Below are 17261 nucleotides of genomic sequence, written 5' to 3' on the forward strand. Positions count from 1 at the left end.
AATCAAGAGCTGCTATATCGATTCTGTAAGTTCTTACTCACTTTGATATGACTACAAACTACAGGCTACTTGTATCACGGACTCATACTGACCAGACTGCCTTTTGCGTTTATTAATCCGAGAAAAATAAAATTTCGCTCTTACCTTTCACCTGAACAATGATCGGATAGACGTTGTTACGATGTGTTATTATCCTTGGTGTCAAATGGAAACGATTTCATCTTCAGAAATTTGCACCATGTGAGCTCACGTCTCGTTCCGTCAGCCTCACTGACTGTAGTGTATTCCAACAACATTCACCGCCACAAATGACAGCGCCGCCGGGCAAAAGCTCCGCCTCCTACATGATTTCATCTCTGGCTTCAGTGAAAGTGAACACTCGTCGTTGTTCTGTAGGGTGTACATAAAAAAAAGGTTGAATAGAATATATAAACTTGAGCAAAGACTACATACCAACAAAAAAAATCCTAATGTTTTTTGCATTTTATGTCAAGTACAAATCCTAATTCTAATTTATGAACGGCACAAAGGCACTACAGTGGCACCAGCTGGTGGAAATATGGATAGCGATTCTCAAATTTCAAAAAGTATATTCTGCTATGCTATTGTGCTTTGCAAAATCCTTCAGCATGGTGGGCTACCCAACGTTTATTTTCACAAACCGCACATAGCCCCCACACACTGTGCAGTTTGCGGAGCCTTAGACTAGTCTAAGAACTACATTACCCAGCGACCTCGTCATTCGTATACGTAAAATATACACGACGGGCGGGTTTCCATGGAGCTCAATTTAATGACAAAACATCACGCTTGTGGATTAGCCGAATTTTTGTGCCTAGTCCTAGCTAAAGATAAAATATATTTCTAAGATTGTGTTACTACGTACAACTTCTGGGCCGTGACTATCCAATATAGTGCGCTGTAAAAGATTTATTTCTTTGCTTGTTGGCTAAGTGTTGCAGTAGCTAGCTCTTGTTACTTTTAACTAGGCTAATTACTAGTCTAGACTAATCCAACCAAGGTTTATTCTGTAAAAATGTCAAAACAACTACTGGATTATAACGACGAGACGCTGTTTTCTTTCGAGCTCTTTGTGAAATATATCCGTGTTGACAAACTAAAATCATGGAAAGGTTCAGAAGAACTCGCTCTCGGAGTTCGTCTACTGGATTTCCCAACGTTGCTCATCTACCAGCCAGATTCTGCCATGTTGCACGACCGAGATCGTGATGAATATGCGAAGAAGAATGAGCTTTGTCGTTATCAATTTGAGACATTTGAATATGCTTTTAACAAAGGCAAGTCATGTTTGTTCAAAATAAATCTGGACTCACTCCACACCCATCTTTCCAATACTCCACTATACGCTATGGTGCTGGATATGTCAGACGAGATTCCAAAATTAATGGGGACCTCCCAAATCTCTCTGGCTAAACTGATCAACCAAATACGGTGTGATGTAGAGGCCCATGGTATTTCCACTCCTTCTGCACAAGGAGAGAAAACCATTGTTGGCATATTTAATCTCATGGGTCAAAATATTGGCTTTATTTCCCTGGGTTACAAACTTATAAGCTTGGGATCTAGTTTATTAACGCATATCCCAGAGAACAGGGTTCATAAAGTTGGATTAATGACCCAGCCAGACATGAAAAGTCTAGATCTTATGAAAAATGTGAAAGTTCCTTGTGAGAAAAAGAAATTGCACAGTAGCTCAGATCACAGTTCACACAACTCCGATGACAAGCCCTCCAATGTGCTGTTTCAGAATAACCAAGTCAGTGAACAGCCTAATGAATCAATATTGTCAGAGGAAAAGCAGAGAAGCACCGTTTCAATTTCCACTCAAACAGAGGATCCCGAGAGGAAGCAGACACCGGGAGTTGTTCGACGTGGTGATGAAGAACCAGCTGCAGAGTGCCCTCCACACCAAAACAGCTGCTCTGCAGAACAACACAAAGGAAATGAGACAGATGAGTTGAAACTATTTAACCTGGACCTTGAGTCTTTACTGACTGAGAGCCTTGAGCCCAGCTCAGGGGACGAGTCACCCGAGGGAGAGATGGAAGGCCCTGAGTTTGACCCAACAGACAACATGAAGACCAGCAGCCCAAGACACCAAACACAAGACACAGCGCCACCTGTCCTCTGGGAGGCTGTGAGACAGCTTCCTCTGCTGAACGCCCTCCTAGCTGAGCTGTCACAGCTGAATGTCCAGGGTCAGATGCCGCAGCAGCCCCTGTCTATTCACCCTAACCTAGCCTGGATCTACAGACCTGCTACCGAGGCCTCAGCAGGACCGGCACAATCAGCAAACTCGAGAACCAAATCACCACATAAAGTTAGACAGTCACCTAGTCCAAGCAGATTAAGGACCATTCAGCCTCCAGGACAGTTCTCCAATAGTTCCCCAAGGAGGGATAATCCAGACGCTGGCACTAAACGTCCCACATCGCCCTCTAGCAGGCTGGTGTATGGGACCACGAGAACGTTCCGTCTCAGGATGAAGAGAGTGACCCCAGTAACCAGACATCACGAGTGCACACAGCTGCTGGAAATACAGAAACATCAAACGAAAGGAAAGCAGTCAAGCGGTAGAATGTTCAAGAGCGACAAAAGCAGAACAGCTCTTCCCAGGAGTGCTGTTCTCAATGAAAACATTGAGACGTTAATGAGCAGTAATACAGCATTAATGAGCAGTAATACAGAAGGCTCCAAGCGGCAGGAAACCATGAAGGAGGAGGCCTCCTCTCTGAGACTAGTGAAGAAGACACAGACACAGTCCAAACCAGACAGGAAGTTGTTGGTACGCATTCCCAGTGTTCAGCAGGTGGATCACAGCGACGAAGCCCAAGATAGAGACAATTGTGATGATTCAGAGCTGAATCAAGCAGAGTCTAGATGTGACAGTGTCAGAGGCACAAATGAGCCTCCATCTGTCAGGGGCGACTCCAGCAGGCTGAGCCATGCTGAGTCCTCCAGTGACAGCCTGGGCGGGGCGGACGAGTACCCCGATGACTTCACCAGCCCGGACCCCGTCGATGGGTACTCTCCGGACCCCCTCAGTGATCCTAAACCTGGCTTGGTCCAGGCGGGGAGGAGCCAGCGATCTGATGACCCCTCCAGTTCCGACAGCTACTCAGAGACGAGTCAGAGGAACGTGGTGCTTCCTATGCCGATCAAAGCTACCAGCTCCCCACACAGGTCTCTGAGGGGCACACACATCATAAGGCCTCGCACCCTGGCCTCTGCCCTCAGCCTCTCCTCAGAGACCAGCCATGGAGACAGGCCAGCCTCCAGCCTCTCTCTCCGCTCCACCACACCGAAGACAGTGAAGAGAAGCACTAACAGGCGCTCTGTTTCAGGGAGTCTCAGAGCATCAGAGAGCCAGTTGAGTGACTCAATTGAGGAAAGTTTTCCAGTCAGGGGGTATTCTGTGGACACCAACATCTCCACCGATTCAAAATCCTCCCCGGAACCCCACGAGGAAGAGGAAACCAGAGATGAACTTGGTTCGCTGGGTTTCAGGAATAGGTACCAACACATCTCTGAGCTGGTAGCTAACAAGCTCCCTGGATATACTCTGTGATAGGCCAAACATGTTCGCAAGGTATATGCATTTGATGAAATTAATGTCTTCTGCAGAATAAGCCATCTGTAGGCCTATACAAAATGTTTTATAAAGTATCTTAAGTAAGCCTTTGATCTCCATTTGTTGATGTATTTTTCCCAAGAGCACTGCATACAGATTTGTAGAAAAAAAATCAAATTGTGGACAAGTTTAATGTCATTTTCAAACTGTAGGTTTAAGCAAACTAATGTAAACCTATTGCCTCGCGGCATTACAGGCTGTTGTGTGGATTGTGCGCATGTGTGCACGTATCTGTACGGACATGACGAGCACAGCACAGACTCTGGTGAACTAACGTTTGATAGACAGAGAAACCGGAGACACATAAATGATCAAGCACGTTTTCTTAACAGGACCTCCGGGTAAATATACACTAAGTAATAAATGCGACGTTTATCAATGTCCTAATTATCTCCCAACGAGTTAGTGCTAGCCTTGTCGTTTCATGCTAATCGCATGCTTTAGCTAGATTGCTAGTAAACCCCTAACAACAGCTGATGGCACAATAATATAATCCGGTCATTTATAAATCACAACAATAGTAAATGGTGTATCATATATATACACACGGACACACATACCGATATATAGGCTATCCGTCTCGCTAGAAATTTGTTTTGAAATCAACGTAACAACCGATTTTAGACTTGAGCTGACAGCTTTGAAATGTGTACATAGTTTATAGGACAGACAATATGATCAAATACATTTACATTTACATTTATTCATTTAGCAGACGCTTTTATCCAAAGCGACTTCCAAGAGAGAGCTTTACAAAGTGCATAGGTCACTGATCATAACAACAAGATAGCCAAAAAACATTGCGAGTAGCCAAAACATGAAGCACACATTGTGAACAACCAAAGTAAGTGCCAAAGGGAAGAACCATAAGAGCATGTAGTTAAACAAGTCACAACCAAACAACATGAACAGCTATAAGTGCAAGTGTACCTGTGGGAAAAAGCAAGCAACAGTAATAAAACAATATATCACAGTGAGAACCAAAAATTTAAATCAGTTACCACTAACCACAAGAGCAACAAGTCTCTAAGCAAGAGTCATTGTGATCCTTGAGGAAACTAACATCGGGTCAAGCGAACCGTTCCTAAGTACCGTTGTACTCCCGGAACAAGTGCGTCTTGAGCCTTTTCTTGAAGGTGGACAATACATTCATTTTTAGTCCAAAATAATTGAATACAATTGAGACAGTTTGACTTAATGCTTACCTTCCTAAATGTTGTCAAGTCCTGTGACTGGTAGGCCTATTGCCTGCTGCTCTGTCTCTTGTTAATAAAACTCCGGCCTGGTGTAAGGTGTCGGGAAGACCACACTGGTCCAGAAGGCTTGTGAAGCCTTGGTGTCTTCAGGCGTGGCGGCGGAAGGCTTCTACACGGAGGAGGTCAGGGAATCGGGGAGACGAGTTGGCTTTGATGTAGTCACCCTGGATGGGAAGAGAGGACACCTGTCTAGAGTCAGGTAGCGGTCACGTCACACATTGACCTAACTGGATATTTGCAGTTGTAATGATTCTCTGCCCTCGTTAACTAGGGGCAATGCCGGTGCCTCTCGTGGCAGACGGGAACACGTTGTCGGGCAGTACGTGGTTGATCTTTCATCATTTGAAAGCCTGGCTCTCCCTCTCTTCAAAAATGTAAGCTAGCACCTCTAAATTACCACTATTAGTAGCTCACAGTAAGTGCCCTACCCCTCCCCCCACTTATCAACACATCTGAGCAGTCATCTGATGTGTTGATGCTATAATTTAAGGACAAAAAACTTATAAATTCCATAGTGACATTTTTAGTGCTCATGGTGCCGTCTGGCTGTCAGTGGTCCTGAGGAATCCCCCACGCAGAGATCCTGGCTGGCGGGCACACGCATGAAGGCCTTCTAGAATTAGCTACACGTGTTCAACTTATCAGCCTGTTTATTTAGCCTGGGGTTCTCCAAACTGTCTCCACGTTTTAGCATTAAAGCAGCTCCTGCCCCTCACTTGAAACATTTAGGTCTGATAGAAACACAGTACATATGTCAAACACATGAGAAGTTGCATGTACAGTAAAGACGTATACCCCCATAGCTCAGTGGTGGTTTACACCAGAGACCATCTGTTCTGTATGCACTGATAGATGACTGACCATAGCACCCTTGTGGCTCAGGTTGTCCCTGCTGGAGGAGACCGGGGGAAGGTGTTTGTTATTGATGAGATTGGGAAGATGGAGCTGTTCAGCCAGTCGTTCGTTAGGGCGGTGAGACAGGCCCTGGACAACTGCTCAATCCTGGGCAGCATCCCCCTCCCCAAGGACAAACCTCTGGGCCTGGTGGAGGAGGTGAGGGCCAGGGGAGACGTCAAAGTCTTCACAGTGAGTCCACACACACACACACACACACACACACACACACATGGAGTCATTTATCATGTATCATCTGACATGCATATCATAGCCTTTGAACCCATCTTGCAGGAGATTACCTTCATGTTCAGGGTGCTGTGGGAATGATCAGGTCTCTAAAGTCTATTTTATGATGAGGAGATAATAGGTGTCTCAAAAAAGCTAGACATAACAGGAGTTGTTTCAATTAGTAGCAGCACAGTAAGATAGAGCTCCCTCTCACATGCACTCATAGCTTGATGCACTTCTTGTTTTGATCAGACAATCCGGTTCAGTCCCTCAGACTGGTCACTAATGGGAGCTCAGCCCAGAGGCCAGGGATTAAACACGCATGACTGATTCAACCACAAAAGATCGTCTCAGCCACCAAAATCAGTTTTCACAGTTTTCACACTTGAAGGACTCGTGACAGAATCCTTTTTAGTACATAATAAACACACAGTACCCAGCTGTTATCTTATCATCATTTATGAAATAAGAATGATCACTTCTGTCTTTTTGACCATGATGTGGAGTTGTAGTGGATCAGGCAGATTAAGCTTCCTAAGGATCATGGGATACTAATGCGGATGTGTTGGGACATCTCGTTCTGCAGAATTCATCACAGTATAGTAAACATTTTGGGAGCACATCCACCAACAGGATGAAAGTAGCATGTTAGAATGTATCTATCACAGCATTAGTGATCCTAGTTAACTTGTGGATGTGTTTGGAATTAGGTCCTCAGGTTAAAAAATATAAATATTAGTTTGAGAACATTTGTCTTATTCTCTTCTCCTTTTGGCCAGGTGTCCAAGGAGAACCGAGATGTCATCTTACAGGACATAGTGTCTGCAGTACGAGACAGTCTGAAACAAACTGCCTAGGAGTTCAAACACCAGCCTGGATCAAGTCTGACCAGCCGAGATGCAGAAGCATCCATCAAGTCTTGGAGATAAGCTGATCCCCTGCTGGGATAAACGCAGCCTGTTAATCTTGTGAAGCTTCAACTTTCAACTCTTCTGATTCTCTTCGCCCCAGTGTGCTGCTTGTCCAGCCAGTCGTTCTCAGACATTAATGGAAGATTCGCACGCTCCTTACAACACGTGAGCCGACCTGGAGTGCTTCATTTCACATGGAGGATTTAGTGCAGTGTGTCACATGCATACATTTATGTAAGCAATCAAGCTTTATTTTTTTTCAAAATGGATTGCGTGATGAATAATGGATGGTGAGTGCGTAGCAGAGGACCAGGAGGGCAGATGCACCTCCAGGACTCAGAGGAGCTGTGACGGTTTGTTGTGGCCCTTCATCTCACATGAAAGCCTCTGCAGACGACAAGTTTCCTCCAGAACGACAGAGGCGTTGTGTGTGGAGGTCTGTGGTCGACTGTAAGGCCATTCATCACAGTCCTCACTGTGGTCGACTGTAAGGCCATTCATCACAGTCCTCACACCAGCAGGCTGCCAGCTTGTCTTCTGGAACTCAGAAGTGCTCATGCAACAGCAAGAAGAATAAATATTTGAAAAGACAGTCTTCCATGTGTTTTATTCATGACTTAATGAATAAGGACACATGCATTGGGGAAATAAATTACAGAAAATTACCCATCTTGGGCAGTATAGTGGAGGCAAAATAATCCAGACTGTACTGTAATAACCATATTTGAAGGTTTTACACAATGATTTGCCCAAATTACTGGGTTTGGCCCTTATTTATTTTTGAAAGGATAGTAAACATTGTAGTAAGTAGGAACAGATGTGGGAAAGTCTTTATGTTTTCAGTGTTCGAATAAGATACTCAGCAAGAGAACTCAGCGGTTCTCCTTGGACACCTGGCCAAAAGGAGAAGAGAATAAGACAAATGTTCTCAAACTAATATTTATATTTTTTAACCTGAGGACCTAATTCCAAACACATCCACAAGTTAACTAGGATCACTAATGCTGTGATAGATACATTCTAACATGCTACTTTCATCCTGTTGGTGGATGTTCTCCCAAACTCAGCTGAGGAAACAGGGTTTTGTTGTTTATTCATAATATATTCATATTTTACACTCTGATTTTGTAATCAGATTTGATTTTTGGTTGTGTGGAAACAACACAAAAAGATTACTAGTTATGTAAATAACAGTAAATAAAGGAGAAATAAGCTCCCTTTTGTTTAAAGTTTGATATTTGTGAGATATTTGTTTTCCATCTAGGTTGGTATATAAATCATATGAGAACCACAAAGGAGAAAGAAACATTTTTCATAATTACACTTTACTGAGGGTTTAACATTGTTTTCAGATGCATTTGAAAGGTTTTAGTGTGTTAATTCAGGTCAGCAGAGGTCCATTAGAGGTCCCGGTGTTGTCAGGCTTGCATTAGAGCTTCTGAAGCTAACAGCTCAGGGATTTTCAACAGACATCTGCATTTAATAGGTCAGGTTAAAAAGCTATTATGATATTCATGTTTGTTTGTATATCCCATGGAGTTTGTACTTGGCCTGAACTCATGTGTCTGTCTCAGCACTGTTACGCCCTCACGCTGCGAAAAACAGCACTGTTAGCCCTCACGCTGCGAAAAACAGCACTGTTAGCCCTCACGCTGCGAAAAATAGCACTGTTAGCCCTCACGCTGAGAAAAACAGCACTGTTAGCCCTCACGCCGAGAAAAACAGCACTGTTAGCCCTCACGCCGAGAAAAACAGCACTGTTAGCCCTCACGCCGAGAAAAACAGCACTGTTAGCCCTCACGCCGAGAAAAACAGCACTGTTAGCCCTCACGCCGAGAAAAACAGCACTGTTAGCCCTCACGCCGAGAAAAACAGCACTGTTAGCCCTCACGCTGAGAAAAACAGCACTGTTAGCCCTCACGCCGAGAAAAACAGCACTGTTAGCCCTCACGCTGAGAAAAACAGCACTGTTAGCCCTCACGCTGAGAAAAACACCACTGTTAGCCCTCACGCTGAGAAAAACAGCATTGTTAGCCCTCACGCTGAGAAAAACAGCGCTGTTAGCCCTCACGCTGAGAAAAACAGTGCTGTTAGCCCTCACGCTGAGAAAAACAGCGCTGTTAGCCCTCACGCTGAGAAAAACAGCGCTGTTAGCCCTCACGCTGAGAAAAACAGCACTGTTACGCCCTCACACTGAGAAAAACAGCGCTGTTAGCCCTCACGCTGAGAAAAACAGCACTGTTAGCCCTTACGCTAAAAAAAACTGCGCTGTTAGCCCTCGCGCTGAGAAAAACAGCGCTGTTAGCCCTCGCGCTGAGAAAAACAGCACTGTTAGCCCTCACACTGAGAAAAACAGCACTGTTACGCCCTGACAACAAGGTCTTGTAGAACAGTTAGTGTAAAAGTCAGATTTGTATTTTAATTTTATATGAGGCTCAAAGCAATTAGTCTGTCTATCTCAGAAGATCATCGGATTATTATTTTTTTATATAATTTTTTTATTAAGTGAAAACTCCGAAAGGTGTTAGGTTCCTGTTTGATGTCACCTCGCTAGCTGATGTAAAGTGTCACCCTGGTCACCATGAGCAGTGCCAGCTGGGCGTCACCGTGCCAGACCTGCTGCTGGGATGGCATCTGCAGCCTCCGGCGAGCCCTGCTGATCACATGACGGGCCCAAGGTCAGCTCTGCATGAGCACGTTCAACAGCCTATAATAGAATTTTCTCCATGTCCTCTAAGCTTAGTAGTTAATATCTATCGGGAAGTTGTGAATTGTGGAGGATGGTGTTGATGTGTCGTACACGTCACCTGTACCACGTGGTTTATTGGTGCACTTCCATGTTGTCTGGAGCTCCTGCACAGTTTCTACCCCTAACCCTCTGCAACACCAGACACACCAGACACCAGACACACCAGCCCTCTGCCCATGTCTCATCCCATCCCAGCCCTCCAGACACCAGACACACCAGACACACCAGCCCTCTGCCCATGTCTCATCCCAGCCCTCCAGACACCAGACACACCAGCCCTCTGCCCATGTCTCATCCCACCCCAGTGGACAGTACACTCTTCTCAAGCTACGTGGACAGTACACTCTCTGGGGTTGCGTTTGTTATGTTAATACAGCTGATGCAACGGACGAAGCTGAAATGACAGCTGTGCATTCATATTCATTTTTATAAATCTGCCTTAAAACGTTAAGAGACTTGTATCCCGTTCTTGCTGGAGGCTGACACAGACCCCCCGGGGTACACCAAAGCTGAGTTCCTCCACGACCACAGCCACAATAGCACATGTTCTCTAGGGAGCTGCGAGTATTGATGTAGCCTAAGCTGTTTTGAATGCTCCTGATGGAGATGAGTTTGTCCTTGATATCCCATATCTCAGCGATGCATTCAGGGTGTCTGCAGGACAGATGTCTGTGTGACGGTCGTTCTCCTCCGGCTCCCGGGAAGAACACCCCTGCAGGGGGCCCAGCAGGCAGGAGGAGGAGGGGGTCTGGGGACGCCCTCCTCCTCCTGCCTGCTGGGCCAGGCAGGAGGGGGAGGGGGTCTGGGGACGCCCTCCCTCTTTGTGGATGCAGTCCAGCAGGAACGCTGTGAAAGCAGAACAGACGTGTTCAGAGCAGCGCTTGTGTTTAACAACCACATCAGCAGAACAATGACACTGGCCATGATGAGTGAAGGACTATGAGGACTGTCTTTGTAAAGTACAGCACAGTCTAGTGTGACACACTGTGACTACTAATACACATATTCATTAACACAACAGTAACTTTTTCCCCCACTGGTGTAACGTTAAACTCTGAAGCTGCTTTTTGTTTTATGAGCGTTTTCACGTGAGGAGAGTTGCGGGGAGAGAGAGGGGAGGGAGAGGGGAGAGGTGGATGAGATGACAGAGATGCAGTTGTGATTCACCCTCATGGAAGACTCTCCACCACGAGACCAGCAGACTTCTCTGATGGGAGCATGGCTGCTATGTGGATCTGGCCTCGCGGTTCACCCCGGCCAGCCATCCTCAGACCTCACTTCCCATGACATCACTTCCTCCAGCTCCCTGCAGCTTCAGTAGTCAGGCAGGGTTAGGTTTCAGATCCTCCCTCACAGCACACACCACCATCCCACCTTTCAAGATTGGGATCAAAGCTCAAAAGACCAACATGAAAGACAGCCTGAGAGGAGAGGGAAATCGAATCGAGGCAACACCCCCCCCCACCGCAGCAACACATTTACATCTGGGATATTTAGATTTTGATCATCTGAAGTGTCTTGCCACAGAGGCCTGGAGGGTCATTTTAATATCCAGGTTTTAATCCCGACAGAGAGACAGATTGTTTTGACACTATTACGTTGTGATTTCACACAGCAGCCAGCCATCAAACACCCTATAGATCTGTTTAGCAGAGAGAGAGAGCAGATCTGTTTAGCAGAGAGAGAGAGAGCAGATCTGTTTAGCAGAGAGAGAGAGCAGATCTGTTTAGCAGAGAGAGAGAGCAGATCTGTTTAGCAGAGAGAGAGCAGATCTGTTTAGCAGAGAGAGAGAGAGCAGATCTGTTTAGCAGAGAGAGAGAGCAGTCATGCACTCTGGATTGTGTTTGCAACACCAGCATCTTTATCTGATATGTCACCAGCTGAGGAGGGCTGTAGCCTGAGTCCCTGCCTCTCTCCCTCCCTCTCTCCTCCCCACCTCTCCTCCCTCCTCCCCACCTCTCCTCCCTCTCTCCCTCCCTCTCCTCCCCACCTCTCCTCCCTCCCTCCCTCCCTCCCTCCCTCCCTCCCTCCCTCCCTCCTCTGCTCCCTGATGTCATCACCTCAGCTTCAGTCTGTGGGGAAACACAAGTACCTGCCTCTCTGTGTACTACTCAGGCGCAGGAACACCTGTGTGAAGAACTGTGCCCTTCGGGGCTTTGAGACGTTTGATAGTTGAGGTGGGTGCAGGAAATGAATCACTGTTTGGAGGACTTTGTCTACAATGAAGCTCCACACACACACACATTCCCTCCAGCTTTTAGTGTGGTGACACATGATATGAGTCACTCTGTATCCGTCTCTTTCTAGGGGGTTGGGGGGGCAGGTTGGGGGGGCAGGTCGTGACCCGTTAGCTGCCAGGCTGAGGGGAGGGTGACGGACGGGGAGGAGGGCAGAGAGGGGACAGGGATGTCAGAGAGAAAAGAAAATCATTAGAAAGTTCTTTTTCCTCATTAGCAGCTGTCGTCAAGCTGTAAATCTCACCAAAACAACATGAATGTTAAAAACAAAAAAAATTCCCTTGTACGTGTACACATTATAGCTATGTTTTATCTGTAAGAGTGCATCTCTTTGTATCATCTGCAGTTCACGTCTATATTCCAGGAAGTATTTCCCTTTTAATTTTAAATTCAGCCATTTGACTCCTATGGATGAACTTTGACCTTGGGTCCAACTTCCTACATCAGCCTAAGAGAGGTCATGACCTTCATGAATAGTGGAACCGGGATCTCATGACCCGTCACCAACACCAGACCTGCCAGATCACTCTCGTTTGCGGTGTTCTCACTGAGCAACGACAACAGGACTGAATGACATGAATTGCCTTTCATTCCATTGATTGATTGATGATGCCTAGTCAATAACGAGCTAGCTGTTTTAATGTTTGTATGTGGGTATTCTTTGTATTCTAGCAAGGTCAAAGTATGTCACTCAGAAAGATCCTAGTTTTTCAGAGAAGCCACAGATTCCCACCAGCTCACTTTAGCTGAACATCAGTTTTAACTGTGTTAATGCTTCTTTGCTAGTAAGTTAACACAGACAACAGTATTATAACCTTAGTTTTCCTGCAACAACAATCTGTCTTGCCATCATATGATAGTTTGTTAGTATTGATTGTGCCTGTGTGGGGGGTGGGAGGAAGTTAAATTAATCTGCATTGTGGCAAAAGCACAGAGTTAATAAAACCCTAATATAGTAGAAGTAATATTTTAAGTTACGTTCAAATATTGCTTCCCACCAACCAATTTCCTTGTGTTTGTCCTCCTCCTGTACGACAGATGTCCTTGTTTTAGAGTAAGGAAGGAGCCTTTCATGCACATAGTCTCTTGTGATCTGTTTTACATAATAATAATTAGAAATACAGCAATAATATATGCAGATTTGAAACACTTTGCATATTGCCTGGCTCTTCCTAAAGCCCCTCTGGCAGCTTTTCATATGCAAATCCATCCCCAGTGATGTGGACGTCCATCCCCAGTGATGTGGACGTCCATCCCCAGTGATGTGGACGTCCATCCCCAGTGATGTGGACGTCCAGCAGCAGTGATGTGGACGTCCATCCCCAGTGATGTTGACGTCCAGCAGCAGTGATGTGGACGTCCAGCAGCAGTGATGTGGACGTCCATCCCCAGTGATGTGGACGTCCATCCCCAGTGATGTGGACGTCCAGCAGCAGTGATGTGGACGTCCATCCCCAGTGATGTGGACGTCCAGCAGCAGTGATGTGGACGTCCAGCAGCAGTGATGTGGACGTCCATCTCCAGTGATGTGGACGTCCATCCCCAGTGATGTGGACGTCCAGCAGCAGTGATGTGGACGTCCAGCAGCAGTGATGTGGACGTCCAGCAGCAGTGATGTGGACGTCCAGCAGCAGTGACGTGGACGTCCAACCCCAGTGATCTGGACGGGTCACTGGTCAGGTGATTGGATTTGGGCTCATTAGTTTCTAGAGGCAGCAGGCCTGGTCTGTCTTCATCAGTCAGTCTGAAATCTTGGACGGCGACCACAGGCCTGCTCTCAGAACACGCGTCTGTGAAAGTGTCCTCTTGTTTCCCCCCCGACTCTTCAGACACCAGGCCCCCCTCTTCAGACACCAGGCCCCCCTCTTCCCCTCACGTTTACATATCAAAGCTGTGGGATCAGAGGACAAACTTCTTGCACTAGTTTATTCATATTTGACCTTCTAGCAAAGAGCACAAACGCTGATCGTGGAGGTACAGTGATAGTATCAAAACAAGCCAGGCAGTTTCAAACTGCCACAAATATTAGATGTGAAATGTTGCTCCTTGATCTGCAACAGACACAAACCTGCAAGTGGTGTAAGACATGTCTGAATATACTGTAGACTGAGTGAAGTGAGCATAATCTCATGAAAGTGTGTATCTATGTAAATGCGTGGTTCTCAAAGTCATAAGGATACAGTGATCCCTCTGTACTGAAAAGCATTGTGTTATACAGAAGAATGATGTTTTTTTTTGGTAGGATACGGGACAACAATGTTCCCATGAGTTCATTTCCAAGAAGTAAAACGAATGACTTTACACACTATAAACACCACACAAAACAAAAACAAACAAAAAAAACTGTAAATGATTTGCACACAATATATCTTTCAAACATAAATACAGCATGTCATAAATGTCAGTTCTTCCCTCTTCTGAAATGTGCACTGCACATTCACACACAGTCCAGCCCCGAATCCTCAGAGCTCAACCAGTCACACAGTCCAGCCCCGAATCCTCAGAGCTCAACCAGTCACACAGTCCAGCCCCACATCCTCAGAGCTCAACCAGTCAAACACAGTCCAGCTCCACATCCTCAGAGCTCAACCAGTCACCCACAGTCCAGCCCCGAATCCTCAGAGCTCAACCAGTCACCCACAGTCCAGCCCCCAATCCTCAGAGCTCAAGCAGTCACACAGTCCAGCCCCGAATCCTCAGAGCTCAACCAGTCACACAGTCCAGCCCCACATCCTCAGAGCTCAACCAGTCAAACACAGTCCAGCTCCACATCCTCAGAGCTCAACCAGTCACACAGTCCAGCCCCGAATCCTCAGAGCTCAACCAGTCACCCAGTCCAGCCCCGAATCCTCAGAGCTCAACCAGTCACACAGTCCAGCCCCACATCCTCAGAGCTCAACCAGTCAAACACAGTCCAGCTCCACATCCTCAGAGCTCAACCAGTCACCCACAGTCCAGCCCTGAATCCTCAGAGCTCAACCAGTCACCCACAGTCCAGCCCCCAATCCTCAGAGCTCAACCAGTCACACAGTCCAGCCCCACATCCTCAGAGCTCAACCAGTCACACAGTCCAGCCCCACATCCTCAGAGCTCAACCAGTCACACAGTCCAGCCCCACATCCTCAGAGCTCAACCAGTCACACAGTCCAGCCCCACATCCTCAGAGCTCAACCAGTCACACAGTCCAGCCCCACATCCTCAGAGCTCAACCAGTCACACAGTCCAGCCCCACATCCTCAGAGCTCAACCAGTCACACAGTCCAGCCCCACATCCTCAGAGCTCAACCAGTCACACAGTCCAGCCCCCAATCCTCAGAGCTCAACCAGTCACACAGTCCAGCCCCCAATCCTCAGAGCTCAACCAGAGCTCCGGCACTTCAATCTTTCTTCCCAAAGAACTTCTTGAAGACTGATTTGTTGCGGGGGCGTGGCAGGCTAGCGTAGCCGCGTGGAGCCGGGTCCGGGGGGGAGTCCTGCCTGTCCAGCCTGCGGGGCGAGACGGCGCTGCTGGCCTGGACGTCTGTCTTCTTGTCCCCGATCAGCAGGGTGACCGAGTAGCAGGAGCCGCAGGACCCTCCTCGGACTCCAGGGGGCAGCATCACAGGTTTGATCTTCTGATAGGTTGCTGTGACAGAGAATGTGTTTGAAAGAACGTGTGGGTCACATGAATCCACGAAAAGACAGACTTCATAACGTAGTGGTGTTCAGGGTCATTCCAGGACGGCTGCAGTGTTCTGACCTGAGGTGAAGGAGTGAGAACGTCGCTTGTGGCTCGGCCCGTCATGGCTGCCGGAGAGAGGAGAGTGAGGGGAGTGAGGAGAGAGAGGAGAGAGAGGGAAGTGAGGAGAGAGAGAGGAGGATGGACTGCTCTCCTTGGGACTCCCACACAGTGCTCCTGTCACCATCTTCCTGGGCGAGCCAGGATGGTCTTCTGCCAGACAGGAAGGTGAAGGTCAGCTGGATGTTCACAGTCAGAGGAATATCTAGACTAAATCTGTGTTTACGGAGCACAGCTTCACAGCTTGCTGGAGCTGAGCTGCTGTTCGCTGGCTCCACCTAGTGGTTGAATCTGAACTCCCTGATCTCACCATCACGGCCAGCGTGTGAGCGTGGGGACAGCGCCCCCTGCCAGCCGGGAGGACCCAGCACCGCTCCACTCTCTCTGGTCAGGACTACAATCTCCTTGGTCCGGACTGAGCCAATGGGAGCAGCCCGTGGAAGAGAGGAAGTGAGGTCATGGCGGGCCGGACAGTGACAGCTGGAGGGCAAGGAAAGAGAGATAGAAAGAGAATTTAAGTTACATTCATATTACCCTAAATCTTCTGTTAACTCCATGTTGTAACAGCAGAATGTGATGGCGGCACCAAGCAGGAAGACTTACTGGGAGGTGGGAGGGGCTGGAGGGGCTGGACCACCTGGTGAAGACACTGAGGTCACGGGGTCACAGCGACCTACAGGACACACAAAGACATGATGACTTCCTGCAACAACACACTGATAACACACTGATAACACACTGATAACACAGTGATAACACAGTGATAACACAGTGATAACACAGTGATAACACACTGATAACACAGAGACAACACACGTTGTCAGGACTCTGTGCTTACCTGTGTTAGCCTGGATCTTCATCATCCACTTCCTCATCAGGAAATGTGACGAGGCGCTGAAGAGGTACTCTGACCCATCACGCAACCTAAAGGTCACCAAGCAACACTGTCACCAAGCAACACTGTCACCAATCACAGCCAGCCAGGACTGACAGCTAACAGAGCCCAGGGAAGCGACATGCTACAAAACACTTTTACCCAAAGTGATGCACAGTACAGTGGGGATTTAAACCTGCAATCTCAAGATCTGCAGTTAAGTACTCTAACCACTTAGCTATACCATACAATTGTGTTTTCTGCGGTCTGTCTGGAGGCTAACAGTATCATGGCAGTTGGTCACAGCGGGTACGCTGGTCTGTAGAAGTGTTCCTGCTCTGTAGTGCTGGCTAACGAGGCAGCCGGTCTCACCTCAGAGGCAGCCGGTCTCACCTCAGAGGCAGCCGGTCTCACCTCAGAGGCAGTCGGTCTCACCTCAGAGGCAGCCGGTCTCACCTCAGAGGCAGCCGGTCTCACCTCAGAGGCAGCTGGTCTCACCTCAGACTGAAACAGTTGGGCTTCTTGCTGTACTCCGGAGCAGCTGCACATTGGGCTCCAGCCAGGTTCAGGGGCAGCCCGCACACACAACTCTGCAGCACAACACAACTCGTGACTAAACAGATACATCAAATCACTGATTATTTGTGTCTCACTTGTATCAGTAAACACACAGAAGCCT

The 17261-nt window shown here is 47.4% G+C and overlaps 4 protein-coding genes across 6 annotated transcripts in view; 3 read left to right on the forward strand and 1 right to left on the reverse strand.

Moving 5' to 3' along the window:
* The first annotated feature begins 1036 nt into the window (after positions 1-1036).
* map10 (microtubule associated protein 10) lies at positions 1037-1982 on the forward strand. Its single transcript, XM_067235745.1, has 2 exons — positions 1037-1615; positions 1854-1982. The coding sequence occupies exons 1-2, from the start codon at positions 1037-1039 to the stop codon at positions 1980-1982; spliced, it is 708 nt and encodes a 235-aa protein (XP_067091846.1).
* A 600-nt stretch (positions 1983-2582) lies between these two features.
* On the forward strand, positions 2583-3606 carry LOC136943566 (microtubule-associated protein 10-like). The gene has a single exon (XM_067236931.1). The coding sequence runs from the start codon at positions 2600-2602 to the stop codon at positions 3587-3589; it is 990 nt and encodes a 329-aa protein (XP_067093032.1). The 5' UTR covers positions 2583-2599; the 3' UTR covers positions 3590-3606.
* Positions 3607-3914: 308 nt separating this feature from the next.
* Positions 3915-8176, forward strand: ntpcr (nucleoside-triphosphatase, cancer-related). Of its 3 annotated transcripts, none has more exons than XR_010876664.1 (6): positions 3915-3993; positions 4945-5107; positions 5180-5282; positions 5791-5994; positions 6813-7822; positions 8017-8176. XR_010876664.1 is itself a non-coding variant. In XM_067236424.1 (5 exons), exons 1-5 carry the CDS (start codon positions 3960-3962, stop codon positions 6888-6890), a joined length of 582 nt encoding a protein of 193 aa, XP_067092525.1. In that variant the 5' UTR covers positions 3915-3959; the 3' UTR covers positions 6891-8176. The 3 variants fall into 3 exon arrangements, 1 of the variants encoding a protein (XP_067092525.1); XR_010876665.1 differs by having other exon boundaries at positions 5791-5961; XM_067236424.1 differs by having other exon boundaries at positions 6813-8176.
* A 5664-nt stretch (positions 8177-13840) lies between these two features.
* LOC136942774 (uncharacterized) overlaps positions 13841-17261 on the reverse strand; it is a 32615-nt gene continuing 29194 nt past the window's right edge. The window contains exons 30-35 of the mRNA XM_067235746.1: positions 17081-17172; positions 16547-16632; positions 16312-16381; positions 16019-16188; positions 15670-15861; positions 13841-15555 (exon numbers count right to left, since the gene is read on the reverse strand). Coding sequence (XP_067091847.1) covers positions 15308-15555; positions 15670-15861; positions 16019-16188; positions 16312-16381; positions 16547-16632; positions 17081-17172 — 858 coding nt within the window. The 3' untranslated portion in view covers positions 13841-15307. The remainder of the gene's footprint in view (positions 15556-15669; positions 15862-16018; positions 16189-16311; positions 16382-16546; positions 16633-17080; positions 17173-17261) is intronic.

This window comes from Osmerus mordax, chromosome 5, assembly GCF_038355195.1.
Source record: "Osmerus mordax isolate fOsmMor3 chromosome 5, fOsmMor3.pri, whole genome shotgun sequence".
In the NCBI taxonomy this organism is placed as follows: Eukaryota; Metazoa; Chordata; class Actinopteri; order Osmeriformes; family Osmeridae; genus Osmerus; species Osmerus mordax.